The 19,316-nt window shown below is 33.9% G+C and overlaps 1 protein-coding gene across 4 annotated transcripts in view; it reads right to left on the reverse strand.

Moving 5' to 3' along the window:
• Positions 1-19,316, reverse strand: part of LOC144075331 (N-terminal EF-hand calcium-binding protein 1-like) — a 25,716-nt gene continuing 6,400 nt past the window's right edge. For 2 of the 4 annotated variants that reach the window (XM_077602228.1, XM_077602227.1), the window contains exons 5-14: positions 16,155-16,263; positions 15,546-15,571; positions 15,227-15,324; positions 14,568-14,704; positions 13,314-13,402; positions 12,777-12,844; positions 12,496-12,543; positions 10,988-11,256; positions 10,532-10,623; positions 1,045-1,712 (exon numbers count right to left, since the gene is read on the reverse strand). In XM_077602228.1, the coding sequence (XP_077458354.1) occupies positions 1,591-1,712; positions 10,532-10,623; positions 10,988-11,256; positions 12,496-12,543; positions 12,777-12,844; positions 13,314-13,402; positions 14,568-14,704; positions 15,227-15,324; positions 15,546-15,571; positions 16,155-16,263 (1,058 nt within the window). In that variant the 3' untranslated portion in view covers positions 1,045-1,590. Of the gene's footprint in view, positions 333-1,044; positions 1,713-10,531; positions 10,624-10,987; positions 11,257-12,495; positions 12,544-12,776; positions 12,845-13,313; positions 13,403-14,567; positions 14,705-15,226; positions 15,325-15,545; positions 15,572-16,154; positions 16,264-19,316 lie in introns of those variants that run through there. The other 2 variants (XM_077602229.1, XM_077602230.1) reach the window with 2 other exon arrangements.

A 19,316-nucleotide genomic window follows, 5' to 3' on the forward strand; every position in this document is an offset into this window, starting at 1 on the left:
CCTAGTACAACACATCTTTATTTCCCCCCCAAAAAAACAGCCCCTGAGGGTTTGTTAAAGTATCGTCGCACAAGCTTAAAGGTTGAATGTCTTCAACGGATGATATCATTACGCAAGACGAACACTGTGCGGCATCTGGTGGCGAAATAACGAGCAGCTGAAGATGACAAGGAGATGGGCGGGATGGCGACGCGGCCTTCAAAACGCACGGCTGCGCTCTGAATCATCCTTGTTTGTGCGTGCGGCCATGCGAGCGGGTGGTTTGCTTGACGTGGCGTGGGCGGCGGATGTCACTCTCTGCTTTCACTTGTTAGTCATGATCCACCAGGATGCTGCACACAAAAAAACAAAAAACAAAGTCACAGACAGTCACTTCCACCCGTAATTGCTTTTTCTTCGCTGTCCTTGGGTTAATTAAACCGCCGTTTGGAGCATTTTGCCAATTTTGCAAAAACACACAAGCATGTGCATCCTGGAGAGGCGTGAAATTGAGTATGAGAATTTGGTGGGCATGTTTTTGAGGGGCACACACACACGAAAATATCTAAAACATAAAAACATTTTTTTGTAAAAAACGACATAGTATAGTAAGGCTTTTTTCTTAAAAAACGACAGTATAGTAAGGCTTTTTTCTTAAAAAAACGACAGTATAGTAAAGCTTTTTTCTTAAAAAACAACAACATAGGCTTTTTCTTAAAAACGATATTGTATAGTAAGGCTTTTTTCTTAAAAAATGACAGTATAGTAAGGCTTTTTTCTTAAAAAAACCAACATAGGCTTTTTTTCTTAAAAACGATATTGTATAGTAAGGCTTTTTTTGTAAAATAACAACATAGTATAGTAAGGCTTCCTTTCTTAAAAAACTACATAGTATAGTAAGGCTTTTTTTCTTTTAAAAAACGACATAGTATGGTAAGGCTAAGAGAGTCGGAGAATAAATCTGACTTCTGATTCTTCTCCTTCTAGATGTTGCTGTGGTCCAGTGGCAAAGACAATGGGTAAGAACTTCAGGTGGACTCAAGTTCAAATCTGGAGTGAGTTCAGTTCCACTCTTTGCAATTCTCACACTGTTTATTGAGGTAATGAAAAGGATAAATATAACTTCCAATCACATTATTTCAGAAGTCACTGTGGTCCAGTGGCAAAGATAATGGGTCAGACAGACCTCAAGTCAGTGGATTTAACTGCCATGTGGGAGACTGTGGTTCGAATCCCGCTCTCGTTTGACTGATCACTACACTATGTAGTTCAGTAAATGGGTAATCCCTTTTTCATTAAAATAAAGACTTAGTCATTTTTTTCAGCAAAACAATTATGTTCCGGTCAGCCTTCGGCTGACCGGAAGACAGTTGGGGGGGGGGGGTCCTGGTGGTGTTCGACAGTCGGCCTGCGGCCGACTGCCGACACCATGCAGTCGTTGACTGGCGACACCGGGACGTGAACCCTCGACACCCACGTCGCAGGCAGGTGACTAACCCACTACACCACGAGGCGGCCCGCCTATACATGGTCACTTGCTGCTTTTATTTAAGGAAAGATGACTTAGTCTTTTTTAAAGGCAAAATGGTTCATCCACCAGTCTGTTGCAAGTCAGCAGCCACCGGGATTCGAACCCCACCTGCCCACACAGTAGTCAGGTGAGTTAACCACTACACCATGAAGTGGACACACTTTACAGTCATTATTGGAGTCTTGACCACACAAGGTTGTTTCTATGTAAGGGGAAAAATAAGATATATAAATAAGAGGTTCACTCGCCTGATTGCCTACATGGCAATCAGTCAAACCTCTACACCATCAATTAGCCACACTTGGCCATTTCTGGAAAGCCTCGTTTACACACGGTCGTCTCTATTTGAGGGAAAAATGTCTTAGTCTTTTTTGGATAGAAAATGGTTTATCCACCTTAATATTTAACAACCTGGAAAAAAGTTGGGAGGGTTGCTGGAGCCTAGTTTTTTTCTTAAAAAACAACATAGTATAGTAAGGCTTTTTTTCCTTAAAAAACGACATAGTATAGTAAGGCTTTTTTCTTTAAAAAATGACATAGTATAGTAAGGCTTTTTTAGTAAAAAAAAAACGACATAGTTTAGTAAGGCTTTTTTCATTAAAAAATTACATAGTATAGTAAGGCGTTTTTTCTTAAAAAACGACCATGTATAGTAAGGCTTTTTTCTTTAAAAAATGACATAGTATAGTAAGGCTTTTTTTCTTTAAAAACGACAGTATATTAAGGCTTTTTTTGTATAAAAAAACGACATAGTATAGTAAGGTTTTTTTGTTAAAAACGACATAGTATAGTAAGGCTTTTTTCTTTAAAAAAATGACATAGTATAGTAAGGCTTTTTTTGTAAAAAAAACGACATAGTTTAGTAAGGCTTTTTTCATTAAAAAATGACATAGTATAGTAAGGCTTTTTTGTATATAAAAAACGACATAGTATAGTAAGGCTTTTTTCTTTAAAAAAACGACATAGTATAGTAAGGCTTTTTTTGTAAAAAATCGACATAGTATAGTAAGGCTTTTTTAAAAAAAAAATGACATAGTATAGTAAGGCTTTTTTTGTAAAAAAAAAACGACATAGTTTAGTAAGGCTTTTTTTATTTAAAAAACGACATAGTATAGTAAGGCTTTTTTCCTTAAAAAACGACATAGTATAGTAAGGCTTTTTTAAAGTAAAAAACGACATAGTATAGTAAGAATTTTTTTTTAAAAAACGACATAGTATAGTAAGGCTTTTTTTCTTAAAAAACGACATAGTATTGCAAGGCTTTTTTCCTTAAAAAACGACATAGTATAGTAAGGCTTTTTTAAAGTAAAAAACGACATAGTATAGTAAGGCTTTTTTTCCTAAAAAACGACATAGTATAGTAAGGCTTTTTTTCCTAAAAAACGACATAGTATAGTAAGGCTTTTTTCTTCAAAAACGACATAGTATAGTAAGGCTCTTTTTCTTAAAAAACGACATAGTATAGTAAGGCTTTTTTTCCTAAAAAACAACATAGTATAGTAAGGCTTTTTTCTTAAAAAAACGACATAGTATAGTAAGGCTTTTTTTCTTAAAAAAACGACATAGTATATAAAGGCTTTTTTAAAGTAAAAAACGACATAGTATAGTAAGGCTTTTCTTCTTAAAAAAACGACATAGTATAGTAAGGCTTTTTTTCTTTAAAAAACGACATAGTATAGTAAGGCTTTTTTTCTTAAAAAACGACATAGTATAGTAAGGCTTTTTTTCCTAAAAAACAACACAGTATAGTAAGGCTTTTTTTCCTAAAAAACAACATAGTATAGTAAGGCTTTTTTTCTTAAAAAACGACATAGTATAGTAAGGCTTTTTTCTAAAAAAACGACATAGTATAGTAAGGCTTTTTTTCTTAAAAAACGACATAGTATAGTAAGGCTTTTTTTCCTAAAAAACGACATAGTATAGTAAGGCTTTTTTAAAGTAAAAAACGACATAGTATAGTAGGCTTTTCTTCTTAAAAATATGACATAGTATAGTAAGGCTTTTTTATTAAAAAACGACATAGTATAGTAAGGCTTTTTTTCCAAAAAAACAACATAGTATAGTAAGGCTTTTTTCTTAAAAAAACGACATAGTATAGTAAGGCTTTTTTTCTTAAAAAACGACATAGTATAGTAAGGCTTTTTTTCCTAAAAAACAAAATAGTATAGTAAGGCTTTTTTCTTAAAAAACGACATAGTATAGTAAGGCTTTTTTTCTTAAAAAACGACATAGTATAGTAAGGCTTTTTTTCTTAAAAAACGACATAGTATAGTAAGGTTTTTTTTCCTAAAAAACAACATGGTATAGTAAGGCTTTTTTTCTTAAAAAACGACATAGTATAGTAAGGCTTTTTTCCTTAAAAAAAGACGTAGTATAGTAAGGCTTTTTTAAAGTAAAAAACGACATAGTATAGTAAGGCTTTTTTTCTTAAAAAACGACATAGTATAGTAAGGCTTTTTTCCCTAAAAAACAACATAGTATAGTAAGGCTTTTTTTCCTTAAAAAACGACATAGTATAGTAAGGCTTTTTTAAAGTAAAAAACGACATAGTATAGTAAGGCTTTTTTCTTAAAAAACGACATAGTATAGTAAGGCTTTTTTCTTAAAAAACGACATAGTATAGTAAGGATTTTCTTCTTAAAAAAACGACATAGTATAGTAAGGCTTTTTTTATTAAAAAACGACATAGTATAGTAAGGCTTTTTTCCTTAAAAAACGACATAGTATAGTAAGGCTTTTTTTCTTTAAAAAACGACATAGTATAGTAAGGCTTTTTTTCTTAAAAAACCACATAGTATAGTAAGGCTTTTTTTCCTAAAAAACAACATAGTATAGTAAGGCTTTTTTTCTTAAAAAACGACATAGTATAGTAAGGCTTTTTTAAAGTAAAAAACGACATAGTATAGTAAGGCTTTTTTTCCTAAAAAACGACATAGTAGAGTAAGGCTTTTTTTTCCTAAAAAACGACATAGTATAGTAAGGCTTTTTTTCCTAAAAAACGACATAGTATAGTAAGGCTCTTTTTCTTAAAAAACGACATAGTATAGTAAGGCTCTTTTTCTTAAAAAACGACATAGTATAGTAAGGCTTTTTTTCCTAAAAAACAACATAGTATAGTAAGGCTTTTTTTCTTAAAAAACGACATAGTATAGTAAGGCTTTTTTTCCTAAAAAACAACATAGTATAGTAAGGCTTTTTTCTTAAAAAAACGACATAGTATAGTAAGGCTTTTTTTCTTTAAAAAACGACATAGTATAGTAAGGCTTTTTTCCTTAAAAAACGACATAGTATAGTAAGGCTTTTTTAAAGTAAAAAACGACATAGTATAGTAAGGCTTTTTTCTTAAAAAACGACATAGTATAGTAAGGCTTTTTTAAAGTAAAAAACGACATAGTATAGTAAGGCTTTTCTTCTTAAAAAAAACGACATAGTATAGTAAGGCTTTTCTTCTTAAAAAAAACGACATAGTATAGTAAGGCTTTTTTTATTAAAAAACGACATAGTATAGTAAGGCTTTTTTCCTTAAAAAACGACATAGTATAGTAAGCCTTTTTTTCTTTAAAAAACGACATAGTATAGTAAGGCTTTTTTTCTTTAAAAAACGACATAGTATAGTAAGGCTTTTTTTCTTAAAAAACGACATAGTATAGTAAGGCTTTTTTTCCTAAAAAACAACATAGTATAGTAAGGCTTTTTTTCTTAAAAAACGACATAGTATAGTAAGGCTTTTTTAAAGTAAAAAACGACATAGTATAGTAAGGCTTTTTTTCTTAAAAAACGACATAGTATAGTAAGGCTTTTTTCTTAAAAAACGACATAGTATAGTAAGGCTTTTTTTCTTAAAAAACGACATAGTATAGTAAGGCTTTTTTTCCTAAAAAACAACATAGTATAGTAAGGCTTTTTTTCCTAAAAAACGACATAGTATAGTAAGGCTTTTTTCTTAAAAAACGACATAGTATAGTAAGGCTTTTTTTCCTAAAAAACGACATAGTATAGTAAGGCTTTTTTAAAGTAAAAAACGACATAGTATAGTAAGGCTTTTCTTCTTAAAAAAACGACATAGTATAGTAAGGCTTTTTTTCTTTAAAAAACGACATAGTATAGTAAGGCTTTTTTTCCTAAAAAACGACATAGTATAGTAAGGCTTTTTTTCCTAAAAAACGACATAGTATAGTAAGGCTTTTTTCTTAAAAAACGACATAGTATAGTAAGGCTTTTTTTCCTAAAAAACAACATAGTATAGTAAGGCTTTTTTTCTTAAAAAACGACATAGTATAGTAAGGCTTTTTTTCCTAAAAAACAACATAGTATAGTAAGGCTTTTTTCTTTAAAAAACGACATAGTATAGTAAGGCTTTTTTTCTTTAAAAAACGACATAGTATAGTAAGGCTTTTTTTCCTAAAAAACGACATAGTATAGTAAGGCTTTTTTTCCTAAAAAACAACATAGTATAGTAAGGCTTTTTTTCCCTAAAAAATGACATAGTATAGTAAGGCTTTTTTCCCTAAAAAACAACATAGTATAGTAAGGCTTTTTTCCCTTAAAAAACGACATAGTATAGTAAGGCTTTTTTAAAGTAAAAAACGACATAGTATAGTAAGGCTTTTTTCTTAAAAAACGACATAGTATAGTAAGGCTTTTTTCTTAAAAAACGACATAGTATAGTAAGGATTTTCTTCTTAAAAAAACGACATAGTATAGTAAGGCTTTTTTTTTATTAAAAAACGACATAGTATAGTAAGGCTTTTTTCCTTAAAAAACGACATAGTATAGTAAGGCTTTTTTTCTTTAAAAAACGACATAGTATAGTAAGGCTTTTTTTCTTAAAAAACCACATAGTATAGTAAGGCTTTTTTTCCTAAAAAACAACATAGTATAGTAAGGCTTTTTTTCTTAAAAAACGACATAGTATAGTAAGGCTTTTTTTAAGTAAAAAACGACAGAGTATAGTAAGGCTTTTTTTCCTAAAAAACGACATAGTATAGTAAGGCTTTTTTCTTAAAAAACGACATAGTATAGTAAGGCTCTTTTTCTTAAAAAACGACATAGTATAGTAAGGCTTTTTTTCCTAAAAAACGACATAGTATAGTATGGCTTTTTTTCCTAAAAAACAACATAGTATAGTAAGGCATTTTTTCTTAAAAAACGACATAGTATAGTAAGGCTTTTTTCTTAAAAAACGACATAGTATAGTAAGGCTTTTTTTCTTAAAAAACGACATAGTATAGTAAGGCTTTTTTTCCTAAAAAACAACATAGTATAGTAAGGCTTTTTTCTTAAAAAAACGACATAGTATAGTAAGGCTTTTTTTCCTAAAAAACGACATAGTATAGTAAGGCTTTTTTCCTTAAAAAACGACATAGTATAGTAAGGCTTTTTTAAAGTAAAAAACGACATAGTATAGTAAGGCTTTTCTTCTTAAAAAAACGACATAGTATTGTAAGGCTTTTTTTATTAAAAAACGACATAGTATAGTAAGGCTTTTTTCCTTAAAAAACGACATAGTATAGTAAGGCTTTTTTAAAGTAAAAAACGACATAGTATAGTAAGGCTTTTTTTCTTAAAAAACGACATAGTATAGTAAGGCTTTTTTTCTTAAAAAACGACATAGTATAGTAAGGCTTTTTTCCTTAAAAAACGACATAGTATAGTAAGGCTTTTTTAAAGTAAAAAACGACATAGTATAGTAAGGCTTTTTTTCTTAAAAAACGACATAGTATAGTAAGGCTTTTTTCATTAAAAAATGACATAGTATAGTAAGGCTTTTTTGTATAAAAAAAACGACATAGTATAGTAAGGCTTTTTTCTTTAAAAAATTACATAGTATAGTAAGGCTTTTTTTCTTAAAAAACGACCATGTATAGTAAGGCTTTTTTTATTAAAAAATAACATAGTATAGTAAGGCTTTTTTTCTTTAAAAAACGACAGTATATTAAGGCTTTTTTTGTATTAAAAAAACGACATAGTATAGTAAGGCTTTTTTGTTAAAAACGACATAGTATAGTAAGGCTTTTTTTCTTAAAAAACGACATAGTATAGTAAGGCTGTTTTCTTTAAAAACGACCATGTATAGTAAGGCTTTTTTCTTTAAAAAAAAAAGACATAGTATAGTAAGGCTTTTTTTTGTAAAAAATCGACATAGTTTAGTAAGGCTTTTTTCATTAAAAAATTACATAGTATAGTAAGGCTTTTTTCTTTAAAAAATGACATAGTATAGTAAGGCTTTTTTGTATAAAAAAAACGACATAGTATAGTAAGGCTTTTTTCTTTAAAAAATTACATAGTATAGTAAGGCTTTTTTTCTTAAAAAACGACCATGTATAGTAAGGCTTTTTTCATTAAAAAATAACATAGTATAGTAAGGCTTTTTTCTTTAAAAAACGACAGTATATTAAGGCTTTTTTTGTATTAAAAAAAACGACATAGTATAGTAAGGCTTTTTTGTTAAAAACGACATAGTATAGTAAGGCTTTTTTTCTTAAAAAACGACATAGTATTGTAAGGCTGTTTTCTTTAAAAACGACCATGTATAGTAAGGCTTTTTTCTTAAATAAACGACATAGTATAGTAAGGCTTTTTTTCCTAAAAAACAACATAGTATAGTAAGGCTTTTTTCTTTAAAAAACGACATAGTATAGTAAGGCTTTTTTTCTTTAAAAAACGACATAGTATAGTAAGGCTTTTTTTCCTAAAAAACGACATAGTATAGTAAGGCTTTTTTTCCTAAAAAACAACATAGTATAGTAAGGCTTTTTTTCCCTAAAAAATGACATAGTATAGTAAGGCTTTTTTCCCTAAAAAACAACATAGTATAGTAAGGCTTTTTTCCCTTAAAAAACGACATAGTATAGTAAGGCTTTTTTAAAGTAAAAAACGACATAGTATAGTAAGGCTTTTTTCTTAAAAAATGACATAGTATAGTAAGGCTTTTTTCTTAAAAAACGACATAGTATAGTAAGGATTTTCTTCTTAAAAAAACGACATAGTATAGTAAGGCTTTTTTTTTATTAAAAAACGACATAGTATAGTAAGGCTTTTTTCCTTAAAAAACGACATAGTATAGTAAGGCTTTTTTTCTTTAAAAAACGACATAGTATAGTAAGGCTTTTTTTCTTAAAAAACCACATAGTATAGTAAGGCTTTTTTTCCTAAAAAACAACATAGTATAGTAAGGCTTTTTTTCTTAAAAAACGACATAGTATAGTAAGGCTTTTTTTAAGTAAAAAACGACAGAGTATAGTAAGGCTTTTTTTCCTAAAAAACGACATAGTATAGTAAGGCTTTTTTCTTAAAAAACGACATAGTATAGTAAGGCTCTTTTTCTTAAAAAACGACATAGTATAGTAAGGCTTTTTTTCCTAAAAAACGACATAGTATAGTATGGCTTTTTTTCCTAAAAAACAACATAGTATAGTAAGGCATTTTTTCTTAAAAAACGACATAGTATAGTAAGGCTTTTTTCTTAAAAAACGACATAGTATAGTAAGGCTTTTTTTCTTAAAAAACGACATAGTATAGTAAGGCTTTTTTTCCTAAAAAACAACATAGTATAGTAAGGCTTTTTTCTTAAAAAAACGACATAGTATAGTAAGGCTTTTTTTCCTAAAAAACGACATAGTATAGTAAGGCTTTTTTCCTTAAAAAACGACATAGTATAGTAAGGCTTTTTTAAAGTAAAAAACGACATAGTATAGTAAGGCTTTTCTTCTTAAAAAAACGACATAGTATTGTAAGGCTTTTTTTATTAAAAAACGACATAGTATAGTAAGGCTTTTTTCCTTAAAAAACGACATAGTATAGTAAGGCTTTTTTAAAGTAAAAAACGACATAGTATAGTAAGGCTTTTTTTCTTAAAAAACGACATAGTATAGTAAGGCTTTTTTTCTTAAAAAACGACATAGTATAGTAAGGCTTTTTTCCTTAAAAAACGACATAGTATAGTAAGGCTTTTTTAAAGTAAAAAACGACATAGTATAGTAAGGCTTTTTTTCTTAAAAAACGACATAGTATAGTAAGGCTTTTTTCATTAAAAAATGACATAGTATAGTAAGGCTTTTTTGTATAAAAAAAACGACATAGTATAGTAAGGCTTTTTTCTTTAAAAAATTACATAGTATAGTAAGGCTTTTTTTCTTAAAAAACGACCATGTATAGTAAGGCTTTTTTTATTAAAAAATAACATAGTATAGTAAGGCTTTTTTTCTTTAAAAAACGACAGTATATTAAGGCTTTTTTTGTATTAAAAAAACGACATAGTATAGTAAGGCTTTTTTGTTAAAAACGACATAGTATAGTAAGGCTTTTTTTCTTAAAAAACGACATAGTATAATAAGGCTGTTTTCTTTAAAAACGACCATGTATAGTAAGGCTTTTTTCTTTAAAAAAAAAAGACATAGTATAGTAAGGCTTTTTTTTGTAAAAAATCGACATAGTTTAGTAAGGCTTTTTTCATTAAAAAATTACATAGTATAGTAAGGCTTTTTTCTTTAAAAAATGACATAGTATAGTAAGGCTTTTTTGTATAAAAAAAACGACATAGTATAGTAAGGCTTTTTTCTTTAAAAAATTACATAGTATAGTAAGGCTTTTTTTCTTAAAAAACGACCATGTATAGTAAGGCTTTTTTCATTAAAAAATAACATAGTATAGTAAGGCTTTTTTCTTTAAAAAACGACAGTATATTAAGGCTTTTTTTGTATTAAAAAAAACGACATAGTATAGTAAGGCTTTTTTGTTAAAAACGACATAGTATAGTAAGGCTTTTTTTCTTAAAAAACGACATAGTATTGTAAGGCTGTTTTCTTTAAAAACGACCATGTATAGTAAGGCTTTTTTCTTAAATAAACGACCATGTATAGTAAGGCTTTTTTGTATTTAAAGCTTCAAATCAGCCATTTTGCAACTTTTTAAAAGATGCATCCCTACAAGGTAATTCCATTGATAATTTGGTGGGAGTGTCTTATCATAAATATGAAGCCCCCTAAAAGTCCCAAGGACCCAGGGACACCCGATCCAGACCTGGAAGCGCCATTGTAGACAGAGTCCCAGGCTCAACCAGCATGTCGATAATCCAGCGCTGAAAGTCTTTGCTGCCATTGGACTGCTGGTAGCTAAAAAGTGTCACAGTAATAATAAAGATGACAAAATTGCTATGCTAACAGATGCCTATTTAGCCTGTAAATTCCACATTTGACTATAACGTATGTTTCCTCTTGGTTTCTGATCAAATACAAAAATGGTCTTCCCAAAAACGTGACTTCTCAATCCACCTTTTCAGAGTGTATTCATTTGCTGGTGCGATTTATAATCCGGAAAATCCAGGAATTGAAACAAAATAAACTCCACCACAAAAGAGTTTTTGGGCAACATTAAACAAAAATAAATATTGATTTTAAGTAACCTGTACATGACTTCACAAATTATTATTGGTGTTGCGAGTCTTTTGAATTCGGCATTGGGTTTGGCAGTACTGACCTGATCCAGGAGAGGCGGTCCCTCCAGAACTCATAAATCACGAAAGAGGACTTTTGCGTCCCTTTCTGAACACACACACTGGCACAAAGAAAGAACACGCATGAATGCAAAAATATCCAAGATATGTACGTAGATAACGAGGATAAAGAAACAGACCGCAGGTTGTCCGAGTGGAGCGACGCCGCAGCTGCGTAGCTCTGAAGAACTTTCTGGAACTGGTCCAGTTCGCTATCGTTGACGGTCATTTTCCTCTGGACCAGCAGAATGTTCTGTGGGAAGCCAAACGACAAATGCTCAAAAATTGATTTCAGAGACGTTGCCTTCTTTTCAATAAAAACTGCCTTGGTAAATAAAAGGAGAACGACATTGTATAGTAAGGCTTTTTTTCCCGTAAAAAACGACATAGTATAGTAAGGCTTTTTTCCTTAAAAAACGACATGTATAGTAATGCTTTTGTTGTAAAAAAAAAACGACATAGTATAGTAAGGCTTTTTTGTAAAAAATGACAATATAGTAAGGCTTGTTTTCTTTAAAAAAACGACCATGTATAGTAAGGCTTTATTTCTTTAAAAAACGACAGTATAGTAAGGCTTTTTTTCTTAAAAAACGACATAGTATAGTAAGGCTTTTTTGGTAAAAAAAAACGACATAGTATAGTAAGGCTTTTTTTTCGTAAAAAATGACATAGTATAGTGAGCCTTTTTTTCTTAAAAAACAACCATGTATAGTAAGGCTTTTTTGTAAAAAACGACATAGTATAGTAAGGCTTTTTTTCTTAAAAAACGACATAGTATAGTAAGGCTTTTTTGGTAAAAAAAAAAAACGACATAGTATAGTAAGGCTTTTTTTTCATAAAAAATGACATAGTATAGTAAGGCTTTTTTGGTAAAAAAAAAAAAACGACATAGTATAGTAAGGCTTTTTTTTCATAAAAAATGACATAGTATAGTGAGCCTTTTTTTCTTAAAAAACAACCATGTATAGTAAGGCTTTTTTTGTAAAAAACGACATAGTATAGTAAGGCTTTTTTGGTAAAAAAAAACGACATAGTATAGTAAGGCTTTTTTTTCGTAAAAAATGACATAGTATAGTGAGCTTTTTTTTCTTAAAAAACAACCATGTATAGTAAGGCTTTTTTGTAAAAAACGACATAGTATAGTAAGGCTTTTTTTTCTTAAACGACATAGTATAGTAAGGCTTTTTTGGTTAAAAAAAACGACATAGTATAGTAAGGCTTTTTTTTCGTAAAAAATGACATAGTATAGTGAGCCTTTTTTTCTTAAAAAACAACCATGTATAGTAAGGCTTTTTTTGTAAAAAACAACATAGTATAGTAAGGCTTTTTTGGTTAAAAAAACGACATAGTATAGCAAGGCTTTTTTCATAAAAAAAAAACGACATAGTATAGTAAGGCTTTTTTCATAAAAAAAAACGACATAGTATAGTAAGGCTTTTAAAAAACTTGTAACTCACAATAATCCTGACTTAATAAACTATTGTGGACTTACGGCCGTAGCTGTGGTGCCGTCCTTCTTCAGAGGCTCCAACTTGGGACTCTGGAAGAAGAAGAATATGTCAACATATTCTAAAAAAACAAAAAGATGCATTTAAACTCAAAGCAAAGCTTCAAAGTCCAACCAGATGCGATTTCAGAATAAGCAACAGGGTGTTGAAAGAAAACAGTTGACAGGCAGTACAATGGACAGACGGTGCGGTGACGGCAAGGAGGGGATGGGTCGGCGAAGTACAAGTCTGGCAACCATGGGGTTGTAATGTGAATTTTCCGTACCTGGCGCTCTAGTTTGTCAAGAAGCTGCTGGAGCCTGGCAATCTGGGACTTGCATTTTTCTTCCTCGCCTAAAAACAAGACAGCTTCAACGTGACTGGAAATCATTGGACGGAAAGGACGCTTTCTTCCGATGCAGTGCTAGCGCTACTGACCAATGTCTCTACTTACAAACGCCTCTACTTACAAATGCCTCTACTCACAAACACCTCTACTTACAAATGCCTCTACTTACAAACTACTCAGGTTATGAAAGGCCTAAATGGGAAAATGCGGTTTCGAGCTAGGAAATAAATTCACATTACCAAAGGCAAGTAAACCTCCTCGCCGAATCGTACATACACTTGTCGTATCCCCTGTTTTATTTTGAAATTGGCAAGATAGAGTTGCTCTCCCATTGGCTGTCTCCATGATGCTTTTCATGTGCATTTTGATCCTTGGAGTGGATTAAGGATTTTACATGGAAAATGTGTCTTTAATTAGGAAAACACTTTTGGAACTAATTAATTTCGGAAGTAGAGGTACCATTCAATGTCTTACCTTTGATTTGGGAGCGTCGGGTGACGGCGTTCGGGTGGTTTTTGGGGGCCGGGGGACCAAAGTTTGGGTCACCGGATTCCAGCTGTGCCCTGTCGTGATTGAAGGGGAAAGAAGTAGTTGACACACAAAGACGTAAAAGTAGCAGTGATACTTTAAAATGTAGAAACTAGGGGAAGTTTTTTTTATGAAAGAGTCAAAATACTTTGAATATTACATCACTAGTTATTGGCTGCCAATCCTTTTTGAATGGGAGGTCAAATCAGTCCAATTGGATTGGACACCTATCACCATCAAGTCAGTCAAACATGATTATTCGCCAACATAATAAAAGCACTGGCAAACTAAAATATTCCAGCTCTTTAGAAGTCCACACTTTAGAATCTCAAGGCTATCAACCTTCATTTCTTCACAACAAAGCAGTGTGACATTCATTCACGACGGCCTTGATGATTCATATTTAAAACCTGCGTGTAGCTTTTTGTATTAAAAAAAATCCAATGACGTCAGCAGCACAAAGACGTCAAACTCAATTCCAAGATCAAATATAAAGAAATATCCATCCTGTACGTAGTGTCCAGCCAATTAGTGTAGAATCTGATTGAAGTGGAATTGTAGGCAGAGAAATAAATTGAAAGAAAAGCTGGTGGTGGTGGAAGTCATTAAACGAGGCTGCTACGATAATTGGCGAGCTAGCGACGAGCTTCTTTTCTCTTCAAAAGAACACCTGATTTGGTGAATCTGCCCATACCAGGTTCTGTTTTAGTGGTGTCCAATCTATTTGAAGCGTGAGGTTTGAACATTAATTCATTCGCTGTCACTCCTCCCACTTCAAATGAATTGGACAGCTGGCAGCGTGAATGACAGGCAATTAGTTTCAAAAATAAAATGTGTTCTTCCTCCGGCGAATCAATTTATCACTAGTGAACGTCCAATCCATTTATAGTGGGAGGGTGGCAGCGAATGAACATTCGTTTTTTCGCGGCCAACCCTTCCACTTCAAATGAATTGGACGGCTACATCCGTTAATGGCAGACAATGAGTGTCGGATCACGATTACTTGACATTGAAGTGGCATGCACTAATTTTTTAGTATAAAAATGGTCATTTTTTTTCCAGTATCGGCATCAATCGGAATCGGTATCAAAAAATGTATCAGTACGACCCACACGTTTTTTTTGAATGGGCCTAAGAGGTGACAACACTATAAAAAAAATAGAAAAACATTATTTTCCATGTTATTTTTTTGGTACTGACAGAACGGGGGTGCTTTGCTGATCCAGGGCCTCCACTGCGCTCTGCACGGAACTCAGCAGCGACAGCAGCTGAGCGGACGTCTCTCGCAAGAGGAAGCGGGTGACAAACTGACCGACCAAACCGGAGTCGCCGTATTCCTAAAAATGGCAAAGGAATCATTTAGGCTTAAGACAAAATTGTTCATTTTATGACAACAGTGTAAACCATTTTTCCCTTGCATACAATGAACTTAAATTTCACACAACAATCTAAGACATTTTTGCAAATATTTGAACAACAAATACTGATATTCAAATGTTATCCTGCTTTTTTAAAAAGGTATATCTTTATAAAATTTGCATATTATAACATTCTGGTCTTTTAAAAAAATACTGATCAATAATGACAACATCTATATAACAGTTTAATCCGAGATATCCAATATCCATTATTTTTATCGTGGTTGTGATATACGACCGTCAAAAATGATTTCACTTTATTATTACGATAACTTGGGTTCACGCAAGGTGTCAGATTTAACTTGATCTTAATCTTGAAATATGGAACCTGTTTCCGATATTACTCCATGTGATAATATCTATTATTACGGGAATAAGATGGTCCTTGAACGCAACATTTTCAGAAGTTGATCCCATTTTTGTCCAATATCCAGATCTTACCTCTTTAGTCTTATACATGGTCTTCAGAAGGACCACATTCAACTTCTCCACAGCTGAGAGGACATTCACAAAGTCGCCCAAGTGCTGAGAGAAATAATCTACGGGAGGGAAAAAAACAGTCCTGAATTAAAACGCCTGCAATCGAAACGGAAACATTCATTCAGAAAACCGAATCGTCTTCATTTAGAGAAACGTTCCAATGGAAGCTGACACGGCAGTCTTGGCGTTACCCCTACTTACGAACATCCATCTTACTTTCGCCGGCCTTAACCAAGCCGTTCCGTACTCACAATTAGGCCAAGATACGAAGAAAACCAACCTGACAGCTTGTCGGTGTCCAAATTGCTGGAAAAGGGGGAAGAAAGGTTACAAAATTAGGATTCGGAAGAGGACGTTTTGAATTTTAGGCTAGTTTCGCTGCAAGTTGTAGAAGTACCGTATTTTCTCGCATATTAGCCGCCCCCGCGTATAAGGCGCACCCTTAAAATCGTTGAATTGGACAATTTCCCTCTTAAAACTGCCTTAAAATTGTTGAATTGGACAATTTCCCTCGTATAAGCCGTCGCCTGATTCACAATTTTCACCAATATTCGTGGTTTTAATAGGGAGTACAAATGTGTTACTTTGAAGAGAAAATCTTAAGAAAAATCATTGCACGTGGTATTTCTGAGATACTGTATAAATCGATTTCTGGATTGCACATTCCTAAGAGGTGTGGCCTGGAGGTAAACGAATTCAAAAAGGAGGTCATGTGAGCAGTACAACCAGGAAGTATGTCTAAAGCGGTCTAGTTTGTCACCCCTAGGTAAGATGGCGGCCCGTGGAACGAATGACAGAATTTACATATAAAGTACTGCTCTACTTACGAGATATTCAAGTTAGGAAAAAAGTTCTGGAACCAATTAATTTTGTACGACTGTCAACTCACTCATTCTGCCGGCCATCGATGGAATAGAAGAGCTCCCGCAGTTGCGCCGTTGTCAGGACGCCGTCAGCGAAGTAAGCGTTAAACTCTTTGAATGACAGCTGGCCGTCATCTGAGAAGGAAAAAAAACAGCTTGAGTCAACGCCTGATATTTGAAATGTGAAGGCGACAGCGTGTGAACAAAGACGAAGAAACATTCGTTGTCTTCTGGCACTGTCACGATAACGCATGGTTGCGTTTCTGTCCAAAATCACCCCTCATAAGCCCAATATTTTGACATGCAGAGTGTTGTTTTGCCTGCTGTTAGCAAATTTTGGACAGGAGAGTTCCCAATTATCCACTCGCTTTGACATAAAATAAGCCAATGAGCCGGAGGGTGTCATCTGAAAAGGTGCCCCAACAAAAATCTGTCCTTGCCTGCAGCTTCTCAAAGCAATTTGCGGGAGATATTTCATTGTTCACTTTTAAGAAAATTGATGGGGGGGGGGAACAATTGAGGCCTGGTGACATTTAGCCATGGGCGGAGTTTACGGGTGTAGGGGGCTCGAAAGAGGAATAAATAAAGGCAATTCTTTAGTTTTTATACTGTTTGTCCTCAGAAGGATCACGGGGGGAGCTGGAGCCTATTCCAGCCAAATACAGGCATCAGGCTGGGGGGGGGGGGGGGGGTCTCGGAGAACAACCCGAATGGGTGGCCAGCCAATCACGGGGCTTAAGGAGATAAACAACCGATCACTCGCGTAACTAGGAACAATTTAGCATACACTTAGCATTACATGCTTTTGAGATGTGGGAGAAAAATCGGAGTACCCAGAGAAAACCCACGCAAGCCCTGGGATCGAACCCTTGACCCAAGAACTGTGAGGCAGACGCGCCGTGGTTTTTCTAGCTGTAAAAATGGTTTCTCTACATTATCCCCACATTTGCTGCCATCTTGAAATCACTGTTAATAAATTTGATCGGTTAAAACAAATGAGGGCAAGTTACATTTAGCCATGGGCGGAGCTTAGGGGGGTGCCGAGGGCCGGTCCCGGCCCGGTTTGCGGGTATGATGAGGGCAGGGTTGGTTGAAAACTAATGTAAGATTTCACACGGAGCTATGGCGAGAGCTCCAGCACCCCCATGATAATGGGATCGGAAGATGAATGAATGAATAAAGGCGATTCTTTGGTTTTCGCATGTTAGGAAAACGGTTTTCCACAATCTTGGACTCAATAAGACAATATAAAGAATCTCTTAATCCCAAGCGATTCTGTGAGGAAAAACTGCCAGATTGCATTGAGTGACAGCGAAGCGAGCGAGAAGAGGCGGAGCCAGGTGAAGGATTACCGAGCCTGATGCGTACTTCGGCGCTTGGTCAACATGTGGCTTTGTCTGTTTGTTCTAGGAGCAGTTTTTTCACTGTGTATCAAAGTTGAGTTTGCTGTCGTCTTACATTCGGGACAATTTTGGTGTTTAGCCATTTCGTAGCCTTCTCTAGCTCATTATGGCTTTTGTCTGGCTAAGATAAATGGACTGAGCTCAGTCGGAATGCCGAGAGCGAAAACTTGGCGCCAACTACCTCGGCTTTAATCAGAGAGAAATGAAAAATAGAAATACAGAAATTGGCCACGATCTATATTCCGAGTCTGAAAATGAATCATGCATGGAAAAAAAACAGGCTGCGTTGACTAGATTAAGACAGTGCCATAACTCTTACTTGGTCGCCATTATGCTAAAAAGTTTGGAGAGGATCAATAAAAAAACAAGAGCCAAACGGTCAAGACTTAAAATAAAATGCAGATTTCTTTATTGCTTTATAAACACCCATTAATCATTTCGAACATAGCGTCGTTCCGATGGGCTGATTAAAACAAAATTAGATTCTTGTAGTGTTAAAGCTTTTTTGGACAAATGAAAAGCCTTGGAATTTATTGAACGTTATGAAAATGAATAGATTGGATGTGATATTTAAAAAATCCTCAGTAAAAATCGCAGTTTTAATATATTCAGATGATAAATTATTAGTCTTTAAATCACTATGTTTGCTAGTAGAGTTGAGGGTTGTAAAGTTAAGATATTTACCATTCAGTAAGCGCCTGAGATGCTTCGTGTCGACCATTGTTTCTCACTTACCGTATTTTCCGGACTATAAGTCGCACTTTCTTTTCGTAGTTTGGCTAGGTTTCCGACTTTTATTGAAGTGCAACTTACATATTTCTCTGATATTTTTTATTCTGTATTTTTTAGGTTATAGTTCATTCATTCATTTTCCGAATCGCTTATCCGGGGGGGGGGGGGGGGGGGGGGGGCTGGAGCCTATCCAAGCTGAATCGGTGGACAGCCAATCGCAGGTCACAAGGAGACAAAGGACAACCTGAAATAGCGAGGGTTAGGCAATTAAGAGTGTTCAACCAGCTAGCCTAGCATGCATGTTTTTGGAATGTGGGAGGAAACCGGAGTACCCGGAGAAAAACCACTTCAAGCCCGTGCAGAACATGCAAACTCCAGGACCCACCTGGGATTGAACCCAGGACCCCATAAGCGTGAAGCCGACGCGCTAACCACTTACCCACCAAGCCCAACTTTTGATAGAGGGAACCTGTTTCGTTGAATACAACGTTTTTATGTGGTATGACGGGCGACACGTGGAAAGATAGACGGGATGATTGCGTGTTCTGTCATCCAAATGACAGGCATTTCATTGTTCTGCCCGTCTCCAAACGTCAATGGAATGATAGATGTTCCCACTCCGGGGATCCGTCAACATTTACTCGGGTGTCTTGACAGTATATCGAGCTGACGTCGTTATTAAAAAGGACGTCTTCGGGGCGATCCAATGGACTGGAACCTCCCCCATAGCGGGACTCCATTAGCCACACGGGAGTAGTCTTCCCTCGATTATCGCGAAATTCACTTATCGTAAATTAATTTATTTGCGATTTTTTTCTGCTATTAATTATTTAAAAATATATATATATATTTTTTTAAGTTCATAAAAATGTGAAAATCCACGCTGAAACTCCCAAGCGGAAGGCAGGGGAGTGGCTTCCGCTTGGAAGTTTCAGCGTGGATTTTCCCAGTTTTCTGAACTTAAAAATAATAAATATATATATACTCAGCACTGAAGAAAAGTACCGTATTTTCTTATTTTCTCGCATATAAGCCGTATTTGTAACTCAAAAA

This window comes from Stigmatopora argus, chromosome 6, assembly GCF_051989625.1.
Source record: "Stigmatopora argus isolate UIUO_Sarg chromosome 6, RoL_Sarg_1.0, whole genome shotgun sequence".
Lineage (NCBI taxonomy): Eukaryota > Metazoa > Chordata > Actinopteri > Syngnathiformes > Syngnathidae > Stigmatopora > Stigmatopora argus.